The 20771-nt window shown below is 52.3% G+C and overlaps 8 protein-coding genes across 8 annotated transcripts; 4 read left to right on the forward strand and 4 right to left on the reverse strand.

The window, feature by feature from the left end:
* Positions 1-1441: 1441 nt before the first annotated feature.
* On the forward strand, positions 1442-3300 carry VFPPC_05231 (aspartate aminotransferase, cytoplasmic; the record flags this gene model as incomplete). Its single annotated transcript, XM_018284460.1, has 3 exons — positions 1442-1633; positions 1757-1816; positions 2230-3300. The coding sequence occupies 3 exons, from the start codon at positions 1442-1444 to the stop codon at positions 3298-3300; spliced, it is 1323 nt and encodes a 440-aa protein (XP_018145959.1).
* Positions 3301-3876: 576 nt separating this feature from the next.
* Positions 3877-4630, forward strand: VFPPC_05232 (hypothetical protein; the record flags this gene model as incomplete). The annotated part of the gene is made up of 3 exons (XM_018284461.1): positions 3877-3979; positions 4027-4075; positions 4126-4630. 3 exons carry the CDS (start codon positions 3877-3879, stop codon positions 4628-4630), a joined length of 657 nt encoding a protein of 218 aa, XP_018145960.1.
* Positions 4631-4736: 106 nt separating this feature from the next.
* VFPPC_13790 (60S ribosomal export protein NMD3) lies at positions 4737-6368 on the reverse strand (the record flags this gene model as incomplete). The annotated part of the gene is made up of 2 exons (XM_018291562.1): positions 4737-6219; positions 6304-6368. The coding sequence occupies 2 exons, from the start codon at positions 6366-6368 to the stop codon at positions 4737-4739; spliced, it is 1548 nt and encodes a 515-aa protein (XP_018145961.1).
* A 498-nt stretch (positions 6369-6866) lies between these two features.
* Positions 6867-7808, reverse strand: VFPPC_05233 (Pre-rRNA-processing protein ESF2; the record flags this gene model as incomplete). The annotated part of the gene is made up of 1 exon (XM_018284462.1): positions 6867-7808. One exon carries the CDS (start codon positions 7806-7808, stop codon positions 6867-6869), a length of 942 nt encoding a protein of 313 aa, XP_018145962.1.
* An 854-nt stretch (positions 7809-8662) lies between these two features.
* Positions 8663-10257, forward strand: VFPPC_05234 (aldehyde dehydrogenase; the record flags this gene model as incomplete). The annotated part of the gene is made up of 3 exons (XM_018284463.1): positions 8663-9067; positions 9123-10007; positions 10144-10257. The coding sequence occupies 3 exons, from the start codon at positions 8663-8665 to the stop codon at positions 10255-10257; spliced, it is 1404 nt and encodes a 467-aa protein (XP_018145963.1).
* Positions 10258-14233: 3976 nt separating this feature from the next.
* On the forward strand, positions 14234-14621 carry VFPPC_13791 (hypothetical protein; the record flags this gene model as incomplete). The annotated part of the gene is made up of 3 exons (XM_018291563.1): positions 14234-14299; positions 14350-14408; positions 14459-14621. The coding sequence occupies 3 exons, from the start codon at positions 14234-14236 to the stop codon at positions 14619-14621; spliced, it is 288 nt and encodes a 95-aa protein (XP_018145964.1).
* A 364-nt stretch (positions 14622-14985) lies between these two features.
* VFPPC_05235 (phosphomevalonate kinase) lies at positions 14986-16389 on the reverse strand (the record flags this gene model as incomplete). Its single annotated transcript, XM_018284464.1, has 2 exons — positions 14986-16048; positions 16121-16389. The coding sequence occupies 2 exons, from the start codon at positions 16387-16389 to the stop codon at positions 14986-14988; spliced, it is 1332 nt and encodes a 443-aa protein (XP_018145965.1).
* Positions 16390-17275: 886 nt separating this feature from the next.
* On the reverse strand, positions 17276-20764 carry VFPPC_05236 (pentatricopeptide repeat protein; the record flags this gene model as incomplete). Its single annotated transcript, XM_018284465.1, has 1 exon — positions 17276-20764. The coding sequence occupies one exon, from the start codon at positions 20762-20764 to the stop codon at positions 17276-17278; it is 3489 nt and encodes a 1162-aa protein (XP_018145966.1).
* Positions 20765-20771: the final 7 nt, after the last annotated feature.

Here is a 20771-nt window from a genome sequence, read left to right on the forward strand (position 1 = left end):
CGAGTGCTGGGTTGTAGTGGCAAGCAGGCACATGCAATTTGAGGGACTGGATATTCACCACGCAGAATTGGGACAAGTCCTCACCAGGTGGGACGTGGGAAATGTGATACAATGGCATTCACGGGAAAGAGCTATAATTTGCAAGGAGTCTTTTGGTATTAAGAATATGTGTACATGCAGCTTGCACAAGATATTGTAGTTGTTGCTCCACTTGCAGCACAAAATCGATGCATCGCCGAGTGGCACATGTCATGGTTCTTGATGCCACTTACAATTAATTACATGCCAACGACGGCGGCGCAACGTCCAATTTCGACAGTCAGGCACTCTCTGGGTCACCCTGGATGGGAACATTAAACGGCAGCATGACCAAGACGTGGTATCAGCAAGGGGCTGCACAAAGTCAGACCCCGTGAGAGCCGAAGGGCCTCGGTCAAACCGCCCCAGCTCACCCAGCAACTCTGGAACTCGGCACGACCATGCTCACAGGCTTCTCAACTGCCCGTGGAGACGCCAGTATGCTGAAGACAGGGCCAGGCCATAAAAACGGGCTCTTGTCCCCGCGCGATGGCGCCGCCCGTCCCAAAGCGCGCCGCTTCCCGAGAATTTTGAAGAGCTATCAAAAGTTGAACATTGACGGCAAGCTCAACAAAGCCGTCGTGTATCATCAATTCACCATCCTGTAAGTCAATCTGCACCTCCGACTGCCGCCGAACACTGCATCTGCCCTGTGCGATGAATCCATACAAGCCTGGTTATTTCTTTTGTCGCTGCTCCTCGCAGCTGCAATGCCAGCAAGCCATTGGATCAGCAGCAGCATCTGCGCGGTCTGGCTGCAGTGACACCACCATGTCGGCCGTCGCAACAAGACAATGGATGCCTTGAAACTGTTGCCGCGTTGCACTTGGTGTCGAGACAGTAACCTGGAAACACGAAAGGCCATGGGCTAATTTATACGTGCCACTTAGAACCACTTGGTTTTTATTTAAATTTTATCCCTGCGCCCGAACCGCCGTCCTCCGAGCGCGGCAGTCTTTTTGCCTCTCAAGTTCTCTGTACAACAAGCACCATCCAGGTCCTGGCCGCCAGCTTCCGCGTCTCCGTGCTGCCGCCCTCCGACTCCCCCGCTGCATACGATACTGCATGGTCTAAAGCTGGTCCTTGTCTTACGGAGCAAAGACGCTTTTTCTTACTGTTCCTTGCTGCAGGAGTGTGTTTCGTTTTCTGGCTTGCGACTTGACTGGTTTGAGACGCGGCAACATTGAACGGCCAAACTTGACCTGACCTGCAACAGGCCAAGCCACCAAAAATCAGCTCACTCCAGTTGTCACCCACTGACGCACTGCGCAAGTCTCAACTGGTCCCCTCCAATCCAGTCGCCGTCGGCCCATTAGTTATAGTCACCCCACTGTCCCTCCTCTGCTTCTAGCTCCTTCCCACGATGGCTCCTCCATCATCGTCTTCAACTTCCTCTTCGCTCGCGAGACTCAACAACATTGCAAACCACATCTCGCCCGCCATGGCTTTCACTACCAGCTTCCCTGTTGATACCGTGCCCCAGGCCCCCGAGGATCCTCTCTTTGGCCTCGCACGAGCTTATAAGGCTGACCAGAGTGAGCTCAAGGTCGACTTGGTAAGTGCGACAAACGGCGTGTAACCAAGCTGTCAAGTCTGGTTCATGTCTGCCCCTCATCAGACTAGACTTTCAGCCTTTGCATCCAATTATCGGCACCTGATGCTAACGTTTTGAAAATAGGGCATTGGTGCGTATCGTGATGATACTGCTAAGCCCTGGGTTCTTCCTGTCGTCAAAAAGGTACGTGATGAGTTGCATTTGTTTAGTCCCGCTGTCAGATATTTTGCGCATCGTGGCCGTTGTCTTTGAACAAGCTGCAAGGTGTCAGTCATGCCATCCCATGTCATGGACCGCAACCCACCGGAGAGCTCCCCGGATGCGTCACAGCAAAGGGCGGAGCTAATGCCGTGCGTGGGCTGTTGGCACCACAGCTACAGTATGCACTCGAGCAAACAATGTGCAATGCAGTGCTATGTCGATACACCTGGCTAGCTTGCGGTTGTCTCAATTTATGTCCAATTCCAATTCTGCTTCAACAATGAAGCATTTGGCAGGGCGTTCCCGCTGGCAGCCGTCTAGTGGCGGCATCGTGTACAGCCTCGAAACCTATGGACTCTGGGCACTTTAGCTGACACTCCCTCCTCTCCCAACAGGCTGATGAAATTCTCCGAAACAACCCCGAATTGAACCACGAATATGCTCCGATTGCCGGTGTTGCCGACTTCACCTCCAAGGCCGCTGAGTTGATTCTCGGTGCCGACTCCCCGGCCCTCAAGGAGAAGCGGGCCACTTCGATGCAGACCATCTCCGGCACCGGAGCCGTCCATCTCGGCGCCCTCTTCCTCGCCAAGTTCTACAAGGGCAACAGGACCGTCTACATGTCCAACCCGACCTGGGCAAACCACAAGCAAATCTTTGGAAATGTCGGTCTCCAGGTTGCCGACTACCCGTACTTCTCCAAGAAGACCAATGGCCTAGACTTTGAGGGCATGAAGGCCGCCATCCAGGCTGCTCCCGATCGCTCTATTATCCTGCTGCACCCTTGCGCCCATAACCCGACCGGCGTCGACCCTACACTTGATCAGTGGAAGGAGCTCGCCGTGGTTATTGCTCAGAAGAAGCACTTTCCCTTCTTCGACTGCGCCTACCAGGGCTTTGCTTCCGGCAACCTCGCCCAGGATGCCGCTGCTATCCGCTACTTCATCGAGCAAGGGTTTGAGACTGTTGTCTGCCAGAGTTTCGCCAAGAACTTTGGTCTCTATGGTGAGAGAGCTGGCTGCTTCCATGTCGTGACCAGCCCCGGGGCCGATGCCAGTACTACCATTTCCCGAATCGCCTCCCAGCTGGCCATTCTCCAGCGATCCGAAATCTCCAACCCTCCCCTGTACGGTGCTCGCATCGCCGCCACGGTCCTGAATGACCCCAAGCTCTTTGCTGAGTGGGAGGAAAACTTGAAGACCATGTCGGGCCGCATTATCAACATGCGCAACGAGTTGCGCTCAAGACTCGAGAAGCTTGGTACCCCCGGAACATGGAACCACATTACCGATCAGATTGGCATGTTCAGCTTCACCGGTCTGTCAGAACCCCAGGTTCAGAAGCTCCGGGAGGACTACCACATTTACATGACCAAGAATGGCCGTATTTCTATGGCCGGCTTGAATACGAAAAACATTGACCACGTAGCTAATGCCATTGACAAAGTTGTGAGGGAGATTCAGTAATGGCAGGGTGGAATAGCATGGGACAAAAAAAGGGAGGAAGCGATGACCTGTTTTATTTGTATCACTTTTCATTTGTACAAGGGCCCAAGAGCTGGAACACCCGGTCTGTGTACTAGAAATATAGAGGCTTGAATGATGTGAGGTGGTAATGAGAAGGATGTCGGCATATCCACGAAGTGTAAGGTGAAGATCGTGCTTATTGGCGAAATACCTAAGACAGTAAATTGGGCTCTTTTGGAGTCCGTCTAATGGGTTTCACTTGGGTGGCTGCTATTCATAGCAACGATGTATGAGATCTGTGGATCCTGCTTGTGAGTCGTGACAAGCACATACATGAGGTTCCACCCGTCAAATATACTTGGACCTCGTCTCTGTACCATAAGCAACTAAAAAATAAGCAGTAAATAAACCCGTGAATAGCAGAACCAAAGAACTTAATATCCGACACTCAAATCACCCAGTGTTGGCAGTCAATTCTGACACCATCCACCATCCACCACCTACCCGACACCCATCGTGAACTTCACCCCAACTCGCCTCCAACATCATCACCATCAACCATTCACTCACATCACAATGGCCCGCAAACTCCCCTGGAAAACAAAACCCGAATCCCCATCCTCAACACCCAAGCGCGAGCGCCGCCCAAACTCCTCCCCAAGCGCCCGCGACCTCAAAGGTACATCCCTCATCACTCATCTCACGAAAACCACTAACAATCTGCAGGGCTACGCAGCCCATCTACATCACCGCCCCCCGAGCCCCCTCCACAAACGTACGTACCACTCCTAAAAGCACACTCTCAAAGCACACTCACAATGGCAGGTACATGATCCCCACAGACGACAAGTACCGCATGGTGGAAGATGAGCTCCTCCACACGGCTAGGCATTTCACGACGCACCTCCACCGCGCGGAGTACAATCGTCTGAAGATGCTGGCGAAGGCGCAGAACGCAGCTACGATACGGGAGATTGAGAGGCCTGTCGTGCCGGGTGTTAAGACGGCCAGGACGAGGAGGAGGGAGGCGGCGAGGGCGGTTAGGCAGCAGAGGGTGGCGACGGGTTTGCAGGGACTGATGGAGAGGCCGGAGGTTGTGAGGGGGGTTGGTACGGCGAGGGATGATGTGCTGGATGTTGAGAGGGAGGAGGAGATGAAGGAGGAGGAAGTGGTGAAGGAGAGGGAAGAGGATGAGGATGAGGGTGAGGATGATGATCCGTTTGGTGTGAATAGGAGGAGGGTGAGGCGGCAAAAGTCGAGGGAGCAGATGAGGAGGGTGGGTGAGACGGGGGAGAAGCTGGAGCGGGATACGATACCTTCTTTCTTTTGAGGTGTTTCATGATGTAATGCGGCTACGATACGGTCACGATGATGGGAAACGGTCACGGTGGAAAATAAGTAATACCAAACGCCAACTTTTATTTTTACTCTTCCTATCAAGAGTCCTGCATCGTGAGCTCATCAAAGTCGTCTAGCAACTCATCCATGTTAACCTGTGGAACACCATCATCATCATCGTCTTCCGTCTCAGCTACGCTCATTTCCTCCTCAGCCCTCTTCTTCTCGTTCTTGTACAGAGCAAGAGCGGCACGCAGCTCCTCGTCCTCCTCTACATCCTGCAAGAACATCTCGTACTCTCGATCCATGCGATCTTGATCAGCCTTCTTGGGCAGCAGCTCGCCCTCATCCTTGCCCATGCGTCTGAGCTTCCAGTTGCGGCGGCGGTTCTTTCTGCGACGCGGGTAGTGCTTCTTGACGAGGACGACGTCAGGGATGGTGGAGGAGTATGTGTTGGACTCTTCAATGGCCTCGAACTCGGGGTTGTTGAACATGGTGCCCGTGAGGAGGTATCCCATGGCTGAGTCGCCGGGCTGGAGATAGTGGCCCAGGTGTGTTCTGGTAAAGTACGTCTTGTCATTGACGCCGAGGTCTGACGCCCTGGCGACGGTGGCCTCGGAGAGCACCCACTTGCCCTTGCGGACGTTGGTGGGCTCGATGTCCATGATGATGAATTCCACTAGTTCTTTGGCGTCGGCGAGTGACCGGAACGGAGCGCGCCAGTATATCGGCGACGCAATGTCGGCTGTCTGGAGAGTCTGAGGGTCCATCAGGTACACTGAAGTACCGATCTTGTGACACAACACCAGCGGGGAGATGTTGCCGTGTTGTTTGGCCAGCTTGATGGGCATGGCGACCAGGTCGTCTCTGCAGATGGGCACAATCTCAGCAGAGTACGAAAACTTGTATGACTTTTTGGACGTGTGGACGTCCTGAGAAATCAGCTCCTGCGATGCCTTGACCGTAACGGGCACAACCGAGTTGAGGAAGTCGATAAACTTTTCAGCCTGGTTCTTTTGCGAAAAGAAGAAGTCAATGCCGTCCTTGGCCTCTTTGATGTTGAGTGTATCCCTGTGAGCGTGGTGTTTCATGATGAGTTGTTCCAGGAACAAGAATGTTCTCTTGTGCAAGACCTTTTGCCGGACCTGGACACACGCCCTCCACACGTTGGCGGTATATGACTTGGCGCACTCGGGGCACTGCTGCGTCGCAACAATGTACACAACTTCGAAACTCTGCTGAAGCAAGACGCCGTCCTGGACGGCATCCTGGATCGTGAGCTTGACCTTTATTCTTCGGGAGTGAGGTTCCGTCCACACGAAGCTTGCGTCGACGATGCGAACCTTGTGGAGACCTCGCAGTTTTTTGAGACACAGGGCCAGCAGTTCGCGAGATTCGGGCATGGCCACGATCCAGCTCGTCGGTGGGAGGAGCCATCGGTCGCAGTCACGGCAGAAGTTGATGGTTGCTTCGCGCGGGATTCCTTGCGAGATGTCGACTGTGAGTTTGACGCAGTTGAAGCAGAGGGCGCCGGTGGCAGTCGTCCCGTCAATGGGAGCACCGCAGTTGCAGCAGAGAATACTGTGAGCAAGAAAGAAAATAATTAGCATCTCGAGGTATACTCGTCGGGCATGTATTTTTGCCAAGAAAGAATCGAAAACTTACGTTGCGGCCGTCTGTTGAGGTACCGCCCCGATAGGGACGGGAGCGTCGTCTAGATCCATCGACATCTTGGACGACTGGAACTTGTGACGCCAGATGAGGATGATACTTGGTTGGAATAATGATGTCCAAGTCCAAGTAGACTGGAATCCGCAATAAAGACTTGGGGTCTGGTGGCTCACGGGGATCAAGAAAAATATTTGCCCCGCTGCTTGATAAGCGTATGAAGTCTCTTATCGACGTGGACGCTGGGCTGTAGAGTCACAGTGGTGGCAACGGCGGGGCCAAGAACCAGACCAAAATGAGCCAGCCTCAAGCATCTCTGATGGGTCATCCGCTATGGACAAGTGAGTATTGCTAGGGACATCACAGCAATTTATGCAATTGTAGAATGTAGACCATCGTGGAAGAATTGTTCATTTGATTCAACCGTCTAAAATCAGGAACCGAGCCCAAATTGCAGGTCAAAGCACAGCTCAAAATGTCACATTTGGCACCCATCACGTCCCATGTCTGTCAATACAACGCTATGCAATACACCCAAATCGAAATCCACTCCATAGCCCTTAAAAAATCTTGCTCAACACTCTCGTCACATTATCCGGCTGCTCTTGCGCCGCCTTATCCTTCTTCACCTGCTGCACCTGTTTGAACGACCGTCCACCATCTCGCACCGGCTCGTCCACATCCGCAGCCTTCCTCTTCTTCGCCTTGGCCTGCATTCCATCCAACATCTTGGCCCTCTCCACGTTCCTCACAAACTCCTTGTTCTCCTTTGTCGACTTGCTAATTTCAGCTCTCATGCGGCTCGTCCTCTCTGCATTCTCCGCGGTAATCTGCTCCGTCAAGTTGTGCCATTTGAACCCATTCAGATACACCAAGTTCCAGATATCGTCACGGAAGAACGACCCCTTCTTTCCACCGATATTGTGTCCGTTCAGCAGCTCGCACGCAGCCTTGGCCTCCTTCTTCTTGACAAATTCCACCCATCCCTCAGTGAATAGCACTCTCTTGTTGCCGCCGGCGCGCTTTCGTCTAGCCCGTACGGTAGGGTCCTCGGGTGCCAGAAAGATGCGATTCAACTTTCCGTATGGGGACAGTAGAGACCGCAGTGCTGAGGGCTTCATGCCCGGCGGTATGCGGGACATGTATACCACGCCGGATTTTTTGATGGCTTCTTCTGAGGCAACCAGGTTCTTCTTGGTCAAGGGCTTGTTTATGTCGGGAATGCCAGTTTCCAGCTTTGGTAGCTCTTTTCGTGATTTTGACTTATCTTCCTTGGTTTGTTTGGAAGAGTCAACTTCATGCTGTGTTCCCTCGATTGGTTCCTCGTCATCGCTCGCGCTGGGGTCAATGTCGCTCCCCGACTTCTCATCGTCACTGTCAACTTTGCGCCGTTTGGCACTGCGGCCGCCCTTTGTTATCTCATCATCAGAGCCGTAGTTGTCGATTTGGTCATCTTCACTGTCGGAAGCATCCAGAAATTCGTTCTTCTTTTCTAAGGCCATGGCGGTTGTTTCGATAATGGTGATATGGATTCACGTTCGGCGCAACTGTCCTGCCGTCAAATCCTAGAAAAAAAGTTGCAGCCAGAAAATCGTTATCGATAAGGGGTTGCACAGTTCTGTCGAGTGGGGCGCTGTCATTGGCTGTGGGATTAGAGGGCCTCGGGCAACATGATGGAGGGGTTCCAGGTGAGATGCCCCTGTATCTTTAGCGTCCAGAGTGTGCAGATGTCATCAAATTGCCAGCGGCTTCCTTATTTCATCATGGCTTCACTTATACCCCGCGATGGGATCACATTTGAACGGTCCGCGGTCCAATAGGTTAAAACGTGGGGTATGTTGATGAATCTTCACTGCAGCGCGGAGAGAAACTACAAGGCGCGCTTTCAGTCGCCTACTTCTAAAGGTGATATTTTGCTGCCGCCGAGACCTCAATGTGCAAACGATGCTTGTCGTGCTATCAAACATCAATGTCAAGTCAATTTCATCAATGTTGCCGCGGCGGGGCATTTGGGCTCTGATGGAGCCGAAATTCGGTGCGCGCCCCTACCGCCCATACGCGGCTATCAGACCTCTAGTCATCCTGGTGGCAAAGAGCGACCAGTAGATCTGATTGAAGCTCCATGTCCTCAAGTAAGTGACGTGGGGCTGTTGAATCGTGCAGTACATATGCATGTGGATGGTTGAGGTCATGGTCGAGCTTGTGCTGCCCACTTATCTATGTCGACTTCTCCTCATCCTCGAGCATTCGCGACTGGACCTTTGAACCAACTCATTTTCTTGGGTGAGGATACTCTGTTACAGGAACAAGCAGAATCTTTTGCTTCCGTCTTGCCAGCCGAGACAAACCGCCCAAAATGTCTGTCGAAGTAATCAACACCATCTCCCCAAACACCAACGAGGCCATCATCACTCGCAATGGCGCCTCAGCAGCAGACCTCGACCTGATGCCCAAGGTCGCCACCGAAGCGTTTGAGAAGTTCCGCAAGACTACCCTTAAGGAAAGACAAGAATTTGTCAGGAGATTCCTCAAGGAGCTTTCTAGCCACGAGGCTGAGCTTGCCGAGGAATTGACCGTCCAGATGGGCCGCCCAATTGCCTTCACCGGCAAGGAAATTACAACGGCTGTCAAGCGTGCCGAATACCTGCTTAAGATTAGCGATGAGGCCCTCAAGGACACCGAGGGAGAAGCGGAAAAGGGTTTCAAGCGGTTCATTCGCAAGGTGCCTGTCGGACCTGTGCTCATTATCTTTGCGTGGAATGTATGTGCTTCAGAATTCGCCAGTGAATTGACTAGCAGTGCTAACGATGTCTCAGTATCCCTACCTTATTCTCGTCAACTCGCTCATCCCAGCTATTTTGGCTGGTAATACCGTCATCCTCAAGCCCTCTCCCCAGACACCTACAATCGTCGAGCGTGTGACCCAATTCTTCGCGAAAGCCGGACTCCCAGAGGGGGTTATTCAATATTTCCACTGCGGTTCGCCCAGCGTCATGGAACCGCTAATTCGGGATCCAAGAATCGCCCACGTGTGCTTCACCGGCTCCGTGGCCGGCGGCCTGGCAGTTCAAAAGGCAGCTTCTGATCGCATTGTGAATGTTGGCCTGGAGCTGGGCGGCAAGGACCCTGCCTACATTCGAGACGACGTAAATATTGCCTGGGCTGCCGAGGAGATTGTGGATGGAGCCGTCTTCAATTCTGGGCAGAGCTGCTGCTCGCTTGAGAGAGTGTACGTTGACGAGAAAATTCACGATGCCTTTGTCGAGGCTGTGCGAAAGGTGCTGATGGGATACAAGTTGGGAGATCCATTTGACAAAGCGACTCACGTAGGGCCGGTCATTTCTAAGCGTTCCAAGCAGGCGATTGAGTCGCACATCAAGGACGCCTTAGACAAAGGTGCCAAGGATGCCACACCAGAAAACGAGAGCTTCAGCAACCCACCACCCAAAGGCAACTTTGTGAAACCCACGCTACTAACCGGGGTAGACCACTCCATGACGGTAATGACGGAGGAGACATTTGGACCCGTAATTCCAGTCATGAAAGTCAAGAGCGATAGTGAGGCCATCAAGCTCATGAACGACAGTGAATTTGGCCTCACCGCCAGCATCTGGACCAAAGACACAGCCAAGGGATACGAATTGGCAGAGGAAGTGGAAGCGGGTACTGTCTTTGTAAACCGCTGTGACTATCCCAGCCCTGTAAGTCTCCCCTGACAACGAAATGTGGCAGTGGCAAGAGAAAAAAAAGTGAACCCGTAACAGTAACTACCTGTGACTGGGACGCTGGGTGCCGCAGGTGTGCTCCCTTCTTCTTGTTGCTAACTAGAGACACTAGGATCTCGCTTGGACCGGGTTCAAGAACTCAGGCAAAGGCCAGACACTGGGGCGATTCGGATTTGAGCAATTTGTCAAATCCAAGAGCTTCCATGTCAAGGACTATCCGAACTAAGGCATCCTTCACCGCGTTGGTGCATGAGGTGGTGCGACAATGGAGGCTTCCATCGCTATATAGCCTTCGTAGGCAAAACATGGCGTTCTGTCTGTCCGGGAAACGCAACGCATTCAGCATCCGAGGCCGAACGGTGAGGGAAGCCAGGGGGGCAAAGACAGGTAAGTCAACTTTTTAGAACACAACCACATCGGAAAGAGAGCCAGGCAGGGAAAGAGGAGAGAGGCACAGGGTGTTAAATTGGGCAACGATCAGACGATTAGCGAGATCTCCCTTGAAATAAAAGGTGCTGGGGACCCCTGCCCCAGAGGAGGCGTTGTGCCTGATGGCTAGTTGTAGGGGCTCCAAATTTTATGACAGACCGTTCGGGATCGTGGACCACATCCGCGCCTGGACTGGAACCAAGAGCCCACGCGAAGGAGTTCCCGGAAATTGAAGACGAACTTGAAAAAAGGAAAGAAAAAGGCGGAAAAGAATGTCACCAACTAGCCATGCTTCCAACACGGGAGCAGCGGACCAGTATACAAAATACTCAATACACCCTCTAATAATTTCAGCTGTCTCTGTTGGCCTTGCGTGCGAAGAGGTTAACTTTGTCTGCCAAGCTCCATGTTAGGCTTTGTGAACTTAAGGGACGACCCCCAACCAATCGCCCTCGTCACCAGATGAATGTTAATCTCGTCAATCTGGTCCACAGCCGAAAAATTACGAACGTACTTCCCAAGAAACGTCATTGTCAAAGGCCCTGGCACAAAGCTCGCGGAAAAATAAAGACTAGCTTGTGTCGCTAGTTGATTCTGGAGGTGAAGCTTGTAGATCGCAGAACCCTTCACATGCCGTTGGGGTTATAGCCGTTGTGAAATTGGACTTCTTTTTTGGGGCCAATTCATTAGAACAATGCGTACTTGGTATTGATACATCACTATCGTCCCCCTTGGTATAGTTATGTTGCGTATGAAATGGAGCCTTTGACACTCGTCGTACTGTGCGTTGCTGCTTGGAGCTGAGCACCAGACTCGCTAACGTGGTAAGACAGCGCTCGTCACGCAAGGGATGGTAGTTGCATTATTAGTTCGTCACGACAGCGGAGTTCTTGCTCTGCTGGGCCATCGGATGGGTCCAGATGTCATTTATTAGAGTTTGAGTGCTTTGAATGTGATAATTTCACGGACCAGCCGAAGGAGTACGGATGGCTCGTGCAGATGGACGTGATTGAGGCTTTGGGTCCAAGCTGCGCGGTACTGTACTCTTCGTATACCAAAATAAACAAACCCAAGTGTATGGGTGAGGCTTTCTGTGACGCAACAGGCGTGGCGTGGCGGTGGCTGTCGATACAATGCTGTCAGTGTGTGTTCCTTGCAGCGCTGGAAATAATAAGTGATGTCCAAGTCCGTCGGAGATGGATGAGACGGCGACCCGATGGCCAGGGTTGTGCCTGTGCAGCTGAGCAGTCAGAAAACTTGGACCAAAACTCCACAGTCTGTGCCTGGTTTGCCTTCCTGAGTGGGTTTTCTGAAATCCAGGCCAGATTGACCTGTTGGCCTGGTACTCCGGACTCCGTAGTTGGCCAGGGAAACCAAGACGATGCGGTGGATGCCCAACCAGAAACGTGTTGGTGATGATGCCGGAGTGAAGTCATGAGGGAGAGTTGGAGCTACCGTGTCTGTAATGATCCCTTCCTGCATATCCGGCAGCTATCGTGCATATTCGAAACCTGCAATTCCTTTTCCAGATGCTCAGATTCATGTTTCTCGTGTTTCCATATGGCATGGCTAACGTGATGAAACTAACCAGTGGTTGAAGTACACGTCAGATCACCTTCTTCCTCCCTGCTCATCTTTTAATTAATCACCATTTCGTGCACGGTCACCGTTATCGGAGAACAAGACGTAAAATAGTTTGCTCGAGACAATTGTATCGTGAAAAATTCCAACCGGGCCCAATGGTTATTAAGCTCGTGAACAAAACGAGGCACTGAATGCTGGGACCTTTTCGCTCTAGGAGAATTATGGCATTCCAGTGGGAACAAGCCACACGACGCCATCCAATTTTGTGTCTTTTTGGGGCCTGAATCTGCCACCAAAATCAGTCATGCCCAGTTTTATGCGGTGCCTGTCAAGGCGGACTAGTGGACGAGGTGCGAGATTGAGGCACAATCATCATCCTTGCCGTTCGTGTTCCTGGGCTCGCTGACTCCGCTCAATTTCAGATCGTCGCCGGGATGTATGCACTACCATCTCATCTCGGAGTGGGTGCCGAACCAGTCGTCCATGACAGCAAGGCCAGGTACCTAGGTAGGCAAGCGATTAGTAAATACTCACAAAGAAGGCACCAGACGCATAGACGCAATAATAAAGAAGAAGCTGAGCGAGCACTTGAGGTCTGGTTAGCTCAGCTCATGCACCCAGGCTTCCCCGTATGCGTGCGCATGCATGCGTCTGCGGGAAGCTTGGGCATGGACACTCAATTCCCAACAACATGGTTCCGGTTCCTTTGTTCCTGCAAGGCAGGCAGGCACGCCCACATACCACGCTCGCACCTGCCACTTCATGCACGACCCCTTCAAATGTTCCTTCCTCGTCCATATCAATTGCAGCAGCCGACAAGCCTCCCAATGACTGCCGTCTCCGTCTCCGTTTCCCATGTTCCATGTTCCATGTCCCATCGATCCATCGATCCATTGATCCATTGATCCGTCGTGGCACCACTCACTCGTTCAATCCCTCACTCACTCCGTGCTAGACACTTCAGCTTCAAATGACGCATTCTTCGCTCGGGTTTGACACCAATGCAAGACCCTTATTTGTGTCACGCCAAACTGTCAGTTTGTCTGTTCCGTACCAACATTTGACTCTAATCGAATAAACGTCCGCGTATGTTCCAGCCCCCAGAGACCACTCCTCCAACCCCCATGCCATGTCCACATATTGTCTGTCTCACATCTTCGCCCTTCGTCAAGACTTCGCCATTGGCTCCGCATCATTGGGCCAACATTCTAACTTTCTCCTTTAGGTATCTCCCCCCGGTCACTTTGCCTGTCATGTTCCTGATGCCAGCGGGTTGAGACTACGAACGCCACCCTTTTGGGCTTGATACACATACATGGCTCCAGTCTGGCTGGTCTTTCAGTTTGACGCACGCCCCCCGTTCCCACGCTTTTCCAAACGCCAGTCATGGAGACAAAATATGCCAGCTACTGCCGGCTCGTGAATGTGATTCCGTGTGCGTTTGTTTAAAGACACATCTGACCCGCCTCTTCGAAACATGCTGTTGGCATTTGCCCATCGTACACCCTCTTACCGAACACCACAATTGATATAACTACTCTTCCATTCCCTCATCTCATCATTCACGTTCTCTCATCGGTCTACTCAAGCCCTTCCAAGGCTGTCGTTCTCTATCCAAGCCTCTGTTAATTCCGCTTGACTGGTGATAACCAAGTCAGCGTGTCGCTCTTTTAAACAACTACCTCCAAACAAATCTATTGTTCTTGCCGGCGTTCCCATTCTTCAACTTCCCACAGTCTTATCAAATCCAAAGTTGCTTTTTCATCTTGACTATTTACCTATGGTCTTCTAATAATCAACCACTTCATTTCACCTTCAACCAACTTGTTTTGCTTTTTCCGCACCCGACACACAGGTTTTCTAGATTGGTCTCGTCCCAGCCTTCCAGGTTTCGAAAACGCCACTTGGTAATCAACCTACTACCTTGATACCTCTTATCGGAGGGTTGGCAAAACAAAAGCAAACAAAGCCATTTCTGCAAAACAAACCTGCCGAAGACCTGGACTACCGACGACTGTTCCGAAGCTGGACTCGATTATTTGGAATTTGGCATCATTATCATCTATTTTTATCCCATAATAATACCCAAGACATTCTTACATAAAAACCCCCAAACACACGATCAACAAACATCTTCGGATGTTCCAAGCTTAGAGAGTGTTCATATGCACGTCAAGGATAACTTCATCATGCTTTACACGCGTCTTCAAAGCATGCTTCGCGATCGGAGGAGGACCCGACGGGACATTGAGATTGTAAGTCCTCTACGCCGTTTCTCACAGAAATGCACAACTAACAAAACCAGTCTGCTCCGTTTGATCTGAAACTCGAACCCGTCAACCTTCCCGGTGTTTCTCAAGAAGAGTACGTTGCATGCACCAGTCACCCACTCCCACCAAAGCTAACAAACGTAGAATCGCCATCCTCCGCGAGAAGGCAGCTGCCTCACGCATCGGTGTCCTCGAACTCCGCCCCGAATCACCTTCAGAGTATCACAAGATGTCCCGGCCGTCTCCACGACTTCGTCCGGTACAACCTGCCGTCACTGAAGTAGAGACACGGCCATTATGGTATTAAGCGAACTAGACTAGATGATTATGTGTCAATGCCGGCACGTGTACCAAAATCTCTTTTGTGTCTTGGGCTCGCCGCCAGCGCGGCTGTATAACTTATTATACTTGGAACTGGTACAAAAGGAAAATCATGGGAATGCTTGGACAGAATGACTTGTCCATGGAGAATACTTCATATCAGAAGGTTCGGTTCGGGTGGGTTGGTAACGGAAAAACCAGGTATTTCTGGGTCTAATATCACGTAGTATCGATAATGTCTGCTTGGTTCTGGTAACGAGCAAATTTCAACGTTTTCATTCAAAACTTCAACATGATTTGCCTTATACAAGTGATCGGTGGTTATATTTTCCTTTGCTGTAATGTATGAATCATTGTATCCAGCCAGAATAAATGTCTAGGTCCTCGCACCGCACTCCCTCCATCTCACCTTTGACATCCAACAACCGAACCTTTGAGTCTTTCTCTTGGCTCCATTTCGCGACCCTCTCCTCAACACGGCCCTTGGTCTCCTCATCATCCTTCATCAACAGGGCCAGCGCGTCAAACCCTCCAGCCCCAGGAACAACGCCGCCATATACACCCTCCACGGCACTCACCGCGTCCAACAATTCCGTCTGCGACTCCGGCTCAATCGGCACGTCACTACGCTTCCCCATTTCCCGAATCAGTTCTCTAACTGCGTCCACCGCAGCCGGCACGTCAGCTACGTTTCCGTCCCTCAACGCAGCGGCAAGTGTCTCGTTTCGCGTCTGAAGCTTATCCCACAACTCGCCAGACACGCTGGCATCCTTGGCCCTCCACGCCAGCACCTTTTTGACCATGCCTACCGTCTGACTTCCGCAGTCGACGTCACACATTCGCAGTGCCATGCCGGCCGGCACGCTCAACCCCTCCGTCTGCACTTCTACATCCCACACCACGCCGTCTACAACGGAGGCCAGTTTCTCGCTGAAGCCGGGCGATCCCGCCTCGGGCAGCTGGCTCAGCAGATCGGGCGAGAATCTCCTGTACAGACATGATCCGTATACGGCGGCGGCGACGTCGAACCCCGAGCCGACCTTGCCTTGGGCGGCGCAGTGCGCTGCCTGCGCAAGATTGTGCAGTGTGCGCTTGCCTGAGGATGATGAGATGTCGAATAAGTTCTTGGGGAGGTAGTGGCTGAGCAGGGCGGCCGTCAAAGACGTCACCAGGGCGGCGGATGATCCTAGCCCCGTTTTGTTGGCACCGCTAAGCGGCACGGTGAACTTGGAGAAACGCCCCGGTTCACCGTTGGTCGGCGTAGATTGGGAGTAGTAGTCATTGTCGGCTAGGACGATGAGACGAGACGGGTTGAGGCTGTGATCAGAGTGCCGGCTCTTGAGGCGGTTGATATACGTGAGGGCGTAGCTGAGCGTTGTTTCCACAAACGAGTTTTTGCAAATGACGGAACCTCTGTATTTGTTAGTAAGTCCGTCCTTTGAGCATCTCGTCACCGCTCATATCACGGTCAAGGGGATAACTTACACCTGCAGCTGCGTAACCTTGATGCCACCCCCTTCCGGGGCCAAGTGATAGCCATATCGCCACTGAGCATCCAGGAATTGCGGGCTGTCCACCATAATCTCGTTCAGCTGGACACCCTGGCTGGTGTGAATCTCCCCCGCGATGACATTGATCCTCGCACTGAGACCGAAGACGAGGCCCGTATGCTTTCTGTCGAGGACGAGGTATCCTCCCGCGAGGAGAACCTTTCCAGGAGCTGAAACAGCAACTGTTGGATGCTTGATTGCCATGGCTGGGTTGCTCACTGGTACGTGAGGTACAGATATGTGAAGCTATTCTTTGGGCACTGATGAGGGGTCGTAGTTGTCTTAGAGTCGGGAGAATTTTCAGACAGAATAACCGCACGGGAACCTGTGCGAAAGCAGGACAGGAACTAGATCAATGCCAATCCAGAGCTTAAAGGGAGCTCGAGGGAAATTGATGGGACTTCACGGATGTATCGTGACGTATGAACGGTGGCATGATCGGTAAACTTAATTCGGTCTTCAGGCTTCTCGAGCTATCACCTTGTGGGAAGCTCAGGGGTGGGGCAGCGACCTACAGTGCCGAGTTGGGCATCCTTCATATATTCACACAGTACATCACAACAGCAACTCATCATGATGAGACAGTTGCTCACCCTCAAAGGCTTCACTATGCCAGGTAGCAGCATTGATTTGGCAAAGGTATTAGATCTTTATTTTCTCGATCTATATAGTACAAGCAACAGGATCATATCCCTGCTCTATCGTAGCCGCCCCATTCCTGTATTGCCACGATGACCCAAACCCCCCTTTGACCCAAATGCTGCTTCTCAAATGGCTTTTTATATCATGCCGAGTGGAGTGTGTCTATAAGTGGGTGACCGCCCACAGAAATCCGATGCCAATTCGTACCCTTTGTACGCCTGGGCCTGTCCAGAGGCCTCTGTATTTTGAACCGAAATACCAAATAACGCCATGCCGATATAAATGCAATCCAAAACCAATACTTGCAAAACAGGCACCGAGCCTCATTAAGACATTTGCGACACCCCATAAACACCTCTCAACAAATGCAATAGGGTATCAAAACAAGAGGCTCAACAAACAAAGGAAAAGTTCAACCACTCAAATCACCCCTCCAACTAAAAGAAACCTACTCCATGGGAGCTTCCTGGCCACCACCAAGGAGCTCCAAAACCTTGTTCACCACAGCACTGGGGTAGCCACGAGTGAGCATCTCACCGACGACAGCCTTGGCCTGGTCGCGTTGCTCAACAGCCAGGTAAGCCCTGGTCATAGCTTCGTAGGTACTTGGCTCACGCTTCTCACGAACAACGGTATCGTAGATATTCTGTGCCTTACTGATGTTCTTTTGGGCGGCCCAGCCGTGAATCAAGGTATTGGCGATATATGGCGTAAGCTCAACGCGCTTCTGTCGCATCTGAGCAAGGAGAGGTTCGGTATCCGCTACCTGGTGATTGGCAACCATGGACTCGAACAGCGCTTGGTACAAGCTAGCATTGACAGGTACCAGAGATTCACGGACAACAGATTCAAACAAAGCCCTGGCTCCCTCCATGTCGTGCAGCACGCAGCCGCGAGCATGGATGAGTGAGGCGTAGTGAACAGGCTCTGGCTGACCAGTAGCGCGGATTGTCTCCAAGACTTTCTCGGCGGCAGGCATATCGACAGGCTCCAGCGTGGCATGGGTGTCGATGAGAAGCTTGAAGGTGTGAGAAGTAGGTGCAATGCCCTTAGCCTTCATGCGCTCGTAGTAAGAAAGAACCTTGGCCTTGTCACGCTTGGTAGTGAGGAAGAATTGCATCATGCTGTTGTACGGGGCGGGACGAGCCTTGTAATTGGGCATCGCCTCCATCTCGTCAAACAGCTCCTCAGCAAACTTCTCGTCACTGACGCGGCAGAGAGCATTGACAATGGTTCCGTACGTAACTGAAGTTGGCTTGATTCCCAAGGCCCTCATCTCAGCAAAGTAGAACAGGCAATCGTCGATGCGACGGGCCTTTCCCAGCTTGCCAATCAGAGCATTGTAGAGGAAAGAGCTGGGCTCAACGCCCTCGGTCTTGGCCCTGTGGAAGATTCGGACAGCCTCGGAGGCTTCATCAAAAGTTTTGGTGGAGTCCTTCAAGGTAGTAATGTAGAGACCGAATGTGTTGGCGGATGGGGTAGCTCCCATTTCCAAGAGTTCCTGATGGTACTGCTCAGCGCGGCCACGGTTGCCCATGGTTAGGCAAGCACCGACCATAGCGTCAAGAATGGAAGACCAGCCATATCGCACAATAGCATACTGAGGCATCAAGGGCATGTCAGTGCGGGCCATGGCAAGAATGTCATGACACAGATCCATCTTGCCATCCCGCGCAGCAGCAGAGATCAGTTTCGCATAGGTGATGTAGCGAGGGTGGCGACCAGCACGGCGGATGTTGCGGAAACGCCCGAGAGCCTCACTCAATCGAGAACCCTTGCGGCCGTGGCCTCCTTCCAGGTCATCGGCAATGAGGGAAGATCCTTTGAAATCTGTGTTATGCGCATATGGGTCGAAGCTGTCTTCGAAGCTGGAAACAGAAGGGGTTGACAGGAAGGGAGAACCATTGAGAGTCTGGGGTGGCATTGTCGACATCTGAGATGCCATTTCACGAGGGTCGCTGATGCTGCGGCTTTCCATGTAGTGATGGATGAAATCAACGCCTTCGTCAATCTCTCCAGCCAGCTGAGCCTGAGCCTCAGCATCCGACACGCGAATCCTCTGGAACATCATCTCGGCCTGCGCGAGGCCTTCAGCGACCTGTCCAGAGCCGATCAGGGCCACCGCATACATCGCAGTAGGCTCAATGAAATCAACAGTAGCCTTGATCTCAGGATTGCTCAGTGTGTGCCAGTACTTGGTAGCAGCAGCAACATCACCAGCTCGCACGCTCATAGCCAAGAGGGCCATAGTGGGCGTGACAAGAGCCTCCGGATCAGCAACAATGTTGCCGTACGCCTCGATGGCGGTGACGCTGTCATTGTGATCAGCCGCGACAGTGGCGATGCTGCACATGGCTTGGGATCGCGACTCGGCTTCGACAGACTGTGCCCATTGGAAGGCTTCCTGGTAAATACCTCGGGAGATGAAGCCCTTGACGAAGCCAGTGCTGACCAAAGCGTCCTTGATGTCAGCAGCCCGAACTCCGTATTCCTTGACGATCTTCTGGAAGAACTTCATGGCACCTTCGATCTTGTCCGAAATGACATATGCGTTGATCACGGCAGCGTAAACTTCGGAGTCCACGCGGTCATGCAATGTCACCTCGCCACCATCCTGTGCGACGGCCAGGCTGCGGTACTCATTGTAGCATTCAACAGCACTGACGAGGTCACCACGTTTGGCAAAGGCGGTGATCATCGTAGGGAAAATGGAGGCGAATGGAACCGTCTTGGTCGATTCCATGTGTTCGAAAAGCCGAAGCATATCGGAGACACGGCCAGACTCAGCGCAGGCGCAAATCAGCTGGTGGTATGTCTCAGAGGAGTACAGAGCGGCATCGACCGCAACGGAAGAATCGAACAGCTTGATAGCAAGGTCAAGTCTGTCATCCTCGCAGAGGATGGCGTGTTCGAGCTCGTGAGAGGCAAGCATGAACTTACCAGCCTCGTCCATGCCACCAAATCGTTGACGCTTGTCCTCCAATGCCGCCTTCATCTGGGAGACTTCCACAGATCGAGAGGCCAAGAGACCAACAAGGATATCGTACGTCTCATTGTCGGGAGAAATTCGGCGACGGATCATGTCAGCGTAGACGTCAAGAGCCTTGGACACGATTTCAATCTTCTTGCTGGGGATATGAATGGCAGCCACGAGTAGAGCATTGTACGCGCTAGCAATGGGTTTGACGCCCGTCGCAAGCATAGCCTCGAACACGGCAGGAATCTCAGCATATCGGCCGGCTTCAGAGAGTTTGAAGAGATGGTCCGCGTAAGACTGTGATTGGCGATCGACATCCGGCGGAGACGTGCGAGCAATAGCTGGAGACTTGGCTCTCTCGCCTACAGGTGATCGGGTCCTAGAAAGAGGCAACGAAGATGATTGTCCCACTACAGGCGCATTTTCAGCAGCCTCTAGGAGCTTCCGCGCTTCGAGCTCTCGAGAGAGCGCAGCGTCAATGTGTGCCAGGGCAGCCTGGTCTTCTGCAGAAATGGCAGAGTGGGTTTCCGAGGCGGCGGCGGCCTCGGACTCGGCGGCGACGGCATCCTCATGCTGGAGGACAGTGGCGGCGCTGGGCTTCCACTCGATAGACTTGGGAAAATCAAACTGTGACCATTCCTTGTCAAGTTCACCATTGGCCTGCTTGTTCTGCAATGCCTCGAAATAGGCCTCTAAGGGTAAAGAAGTCGCAACATTTTTCTGATCGGAAAGGCCACCGGCGCGATCGGAGTGGAAAGCCGAATGAAGCTGAAAGGTGGAAAGACGACCGAGTCTGTTGGTATGGCGGCGCCCGAAGACAGGACGGTTCTGCGAGTTGAGAACGTGTGGGTGAGTAGCAGCTACGACAGACTGAGCGTAGCCGTGGGTAGTGATAGATTTTGCGAATGTAGATCCTTGACGGATGAAATTCGAGTACAACGAGGAATAGATGGTGGGCATTTAGATG

Source organism: Pochonia chlamydosporia, chromosome 3, assembly GCF_001653235.2.
Source record: "Pochonia chlamydosporia 170 chromosome 3, whole genome shotgun sequence".
Taxonomy (NCBI): domain Eukaryota; kingdom Fungi; phylum Ascomycota; class Sordariomycetes; order Hypocreales; family Clavicipitaceae; genus Pochonia; species Pochonia chlamydosporia.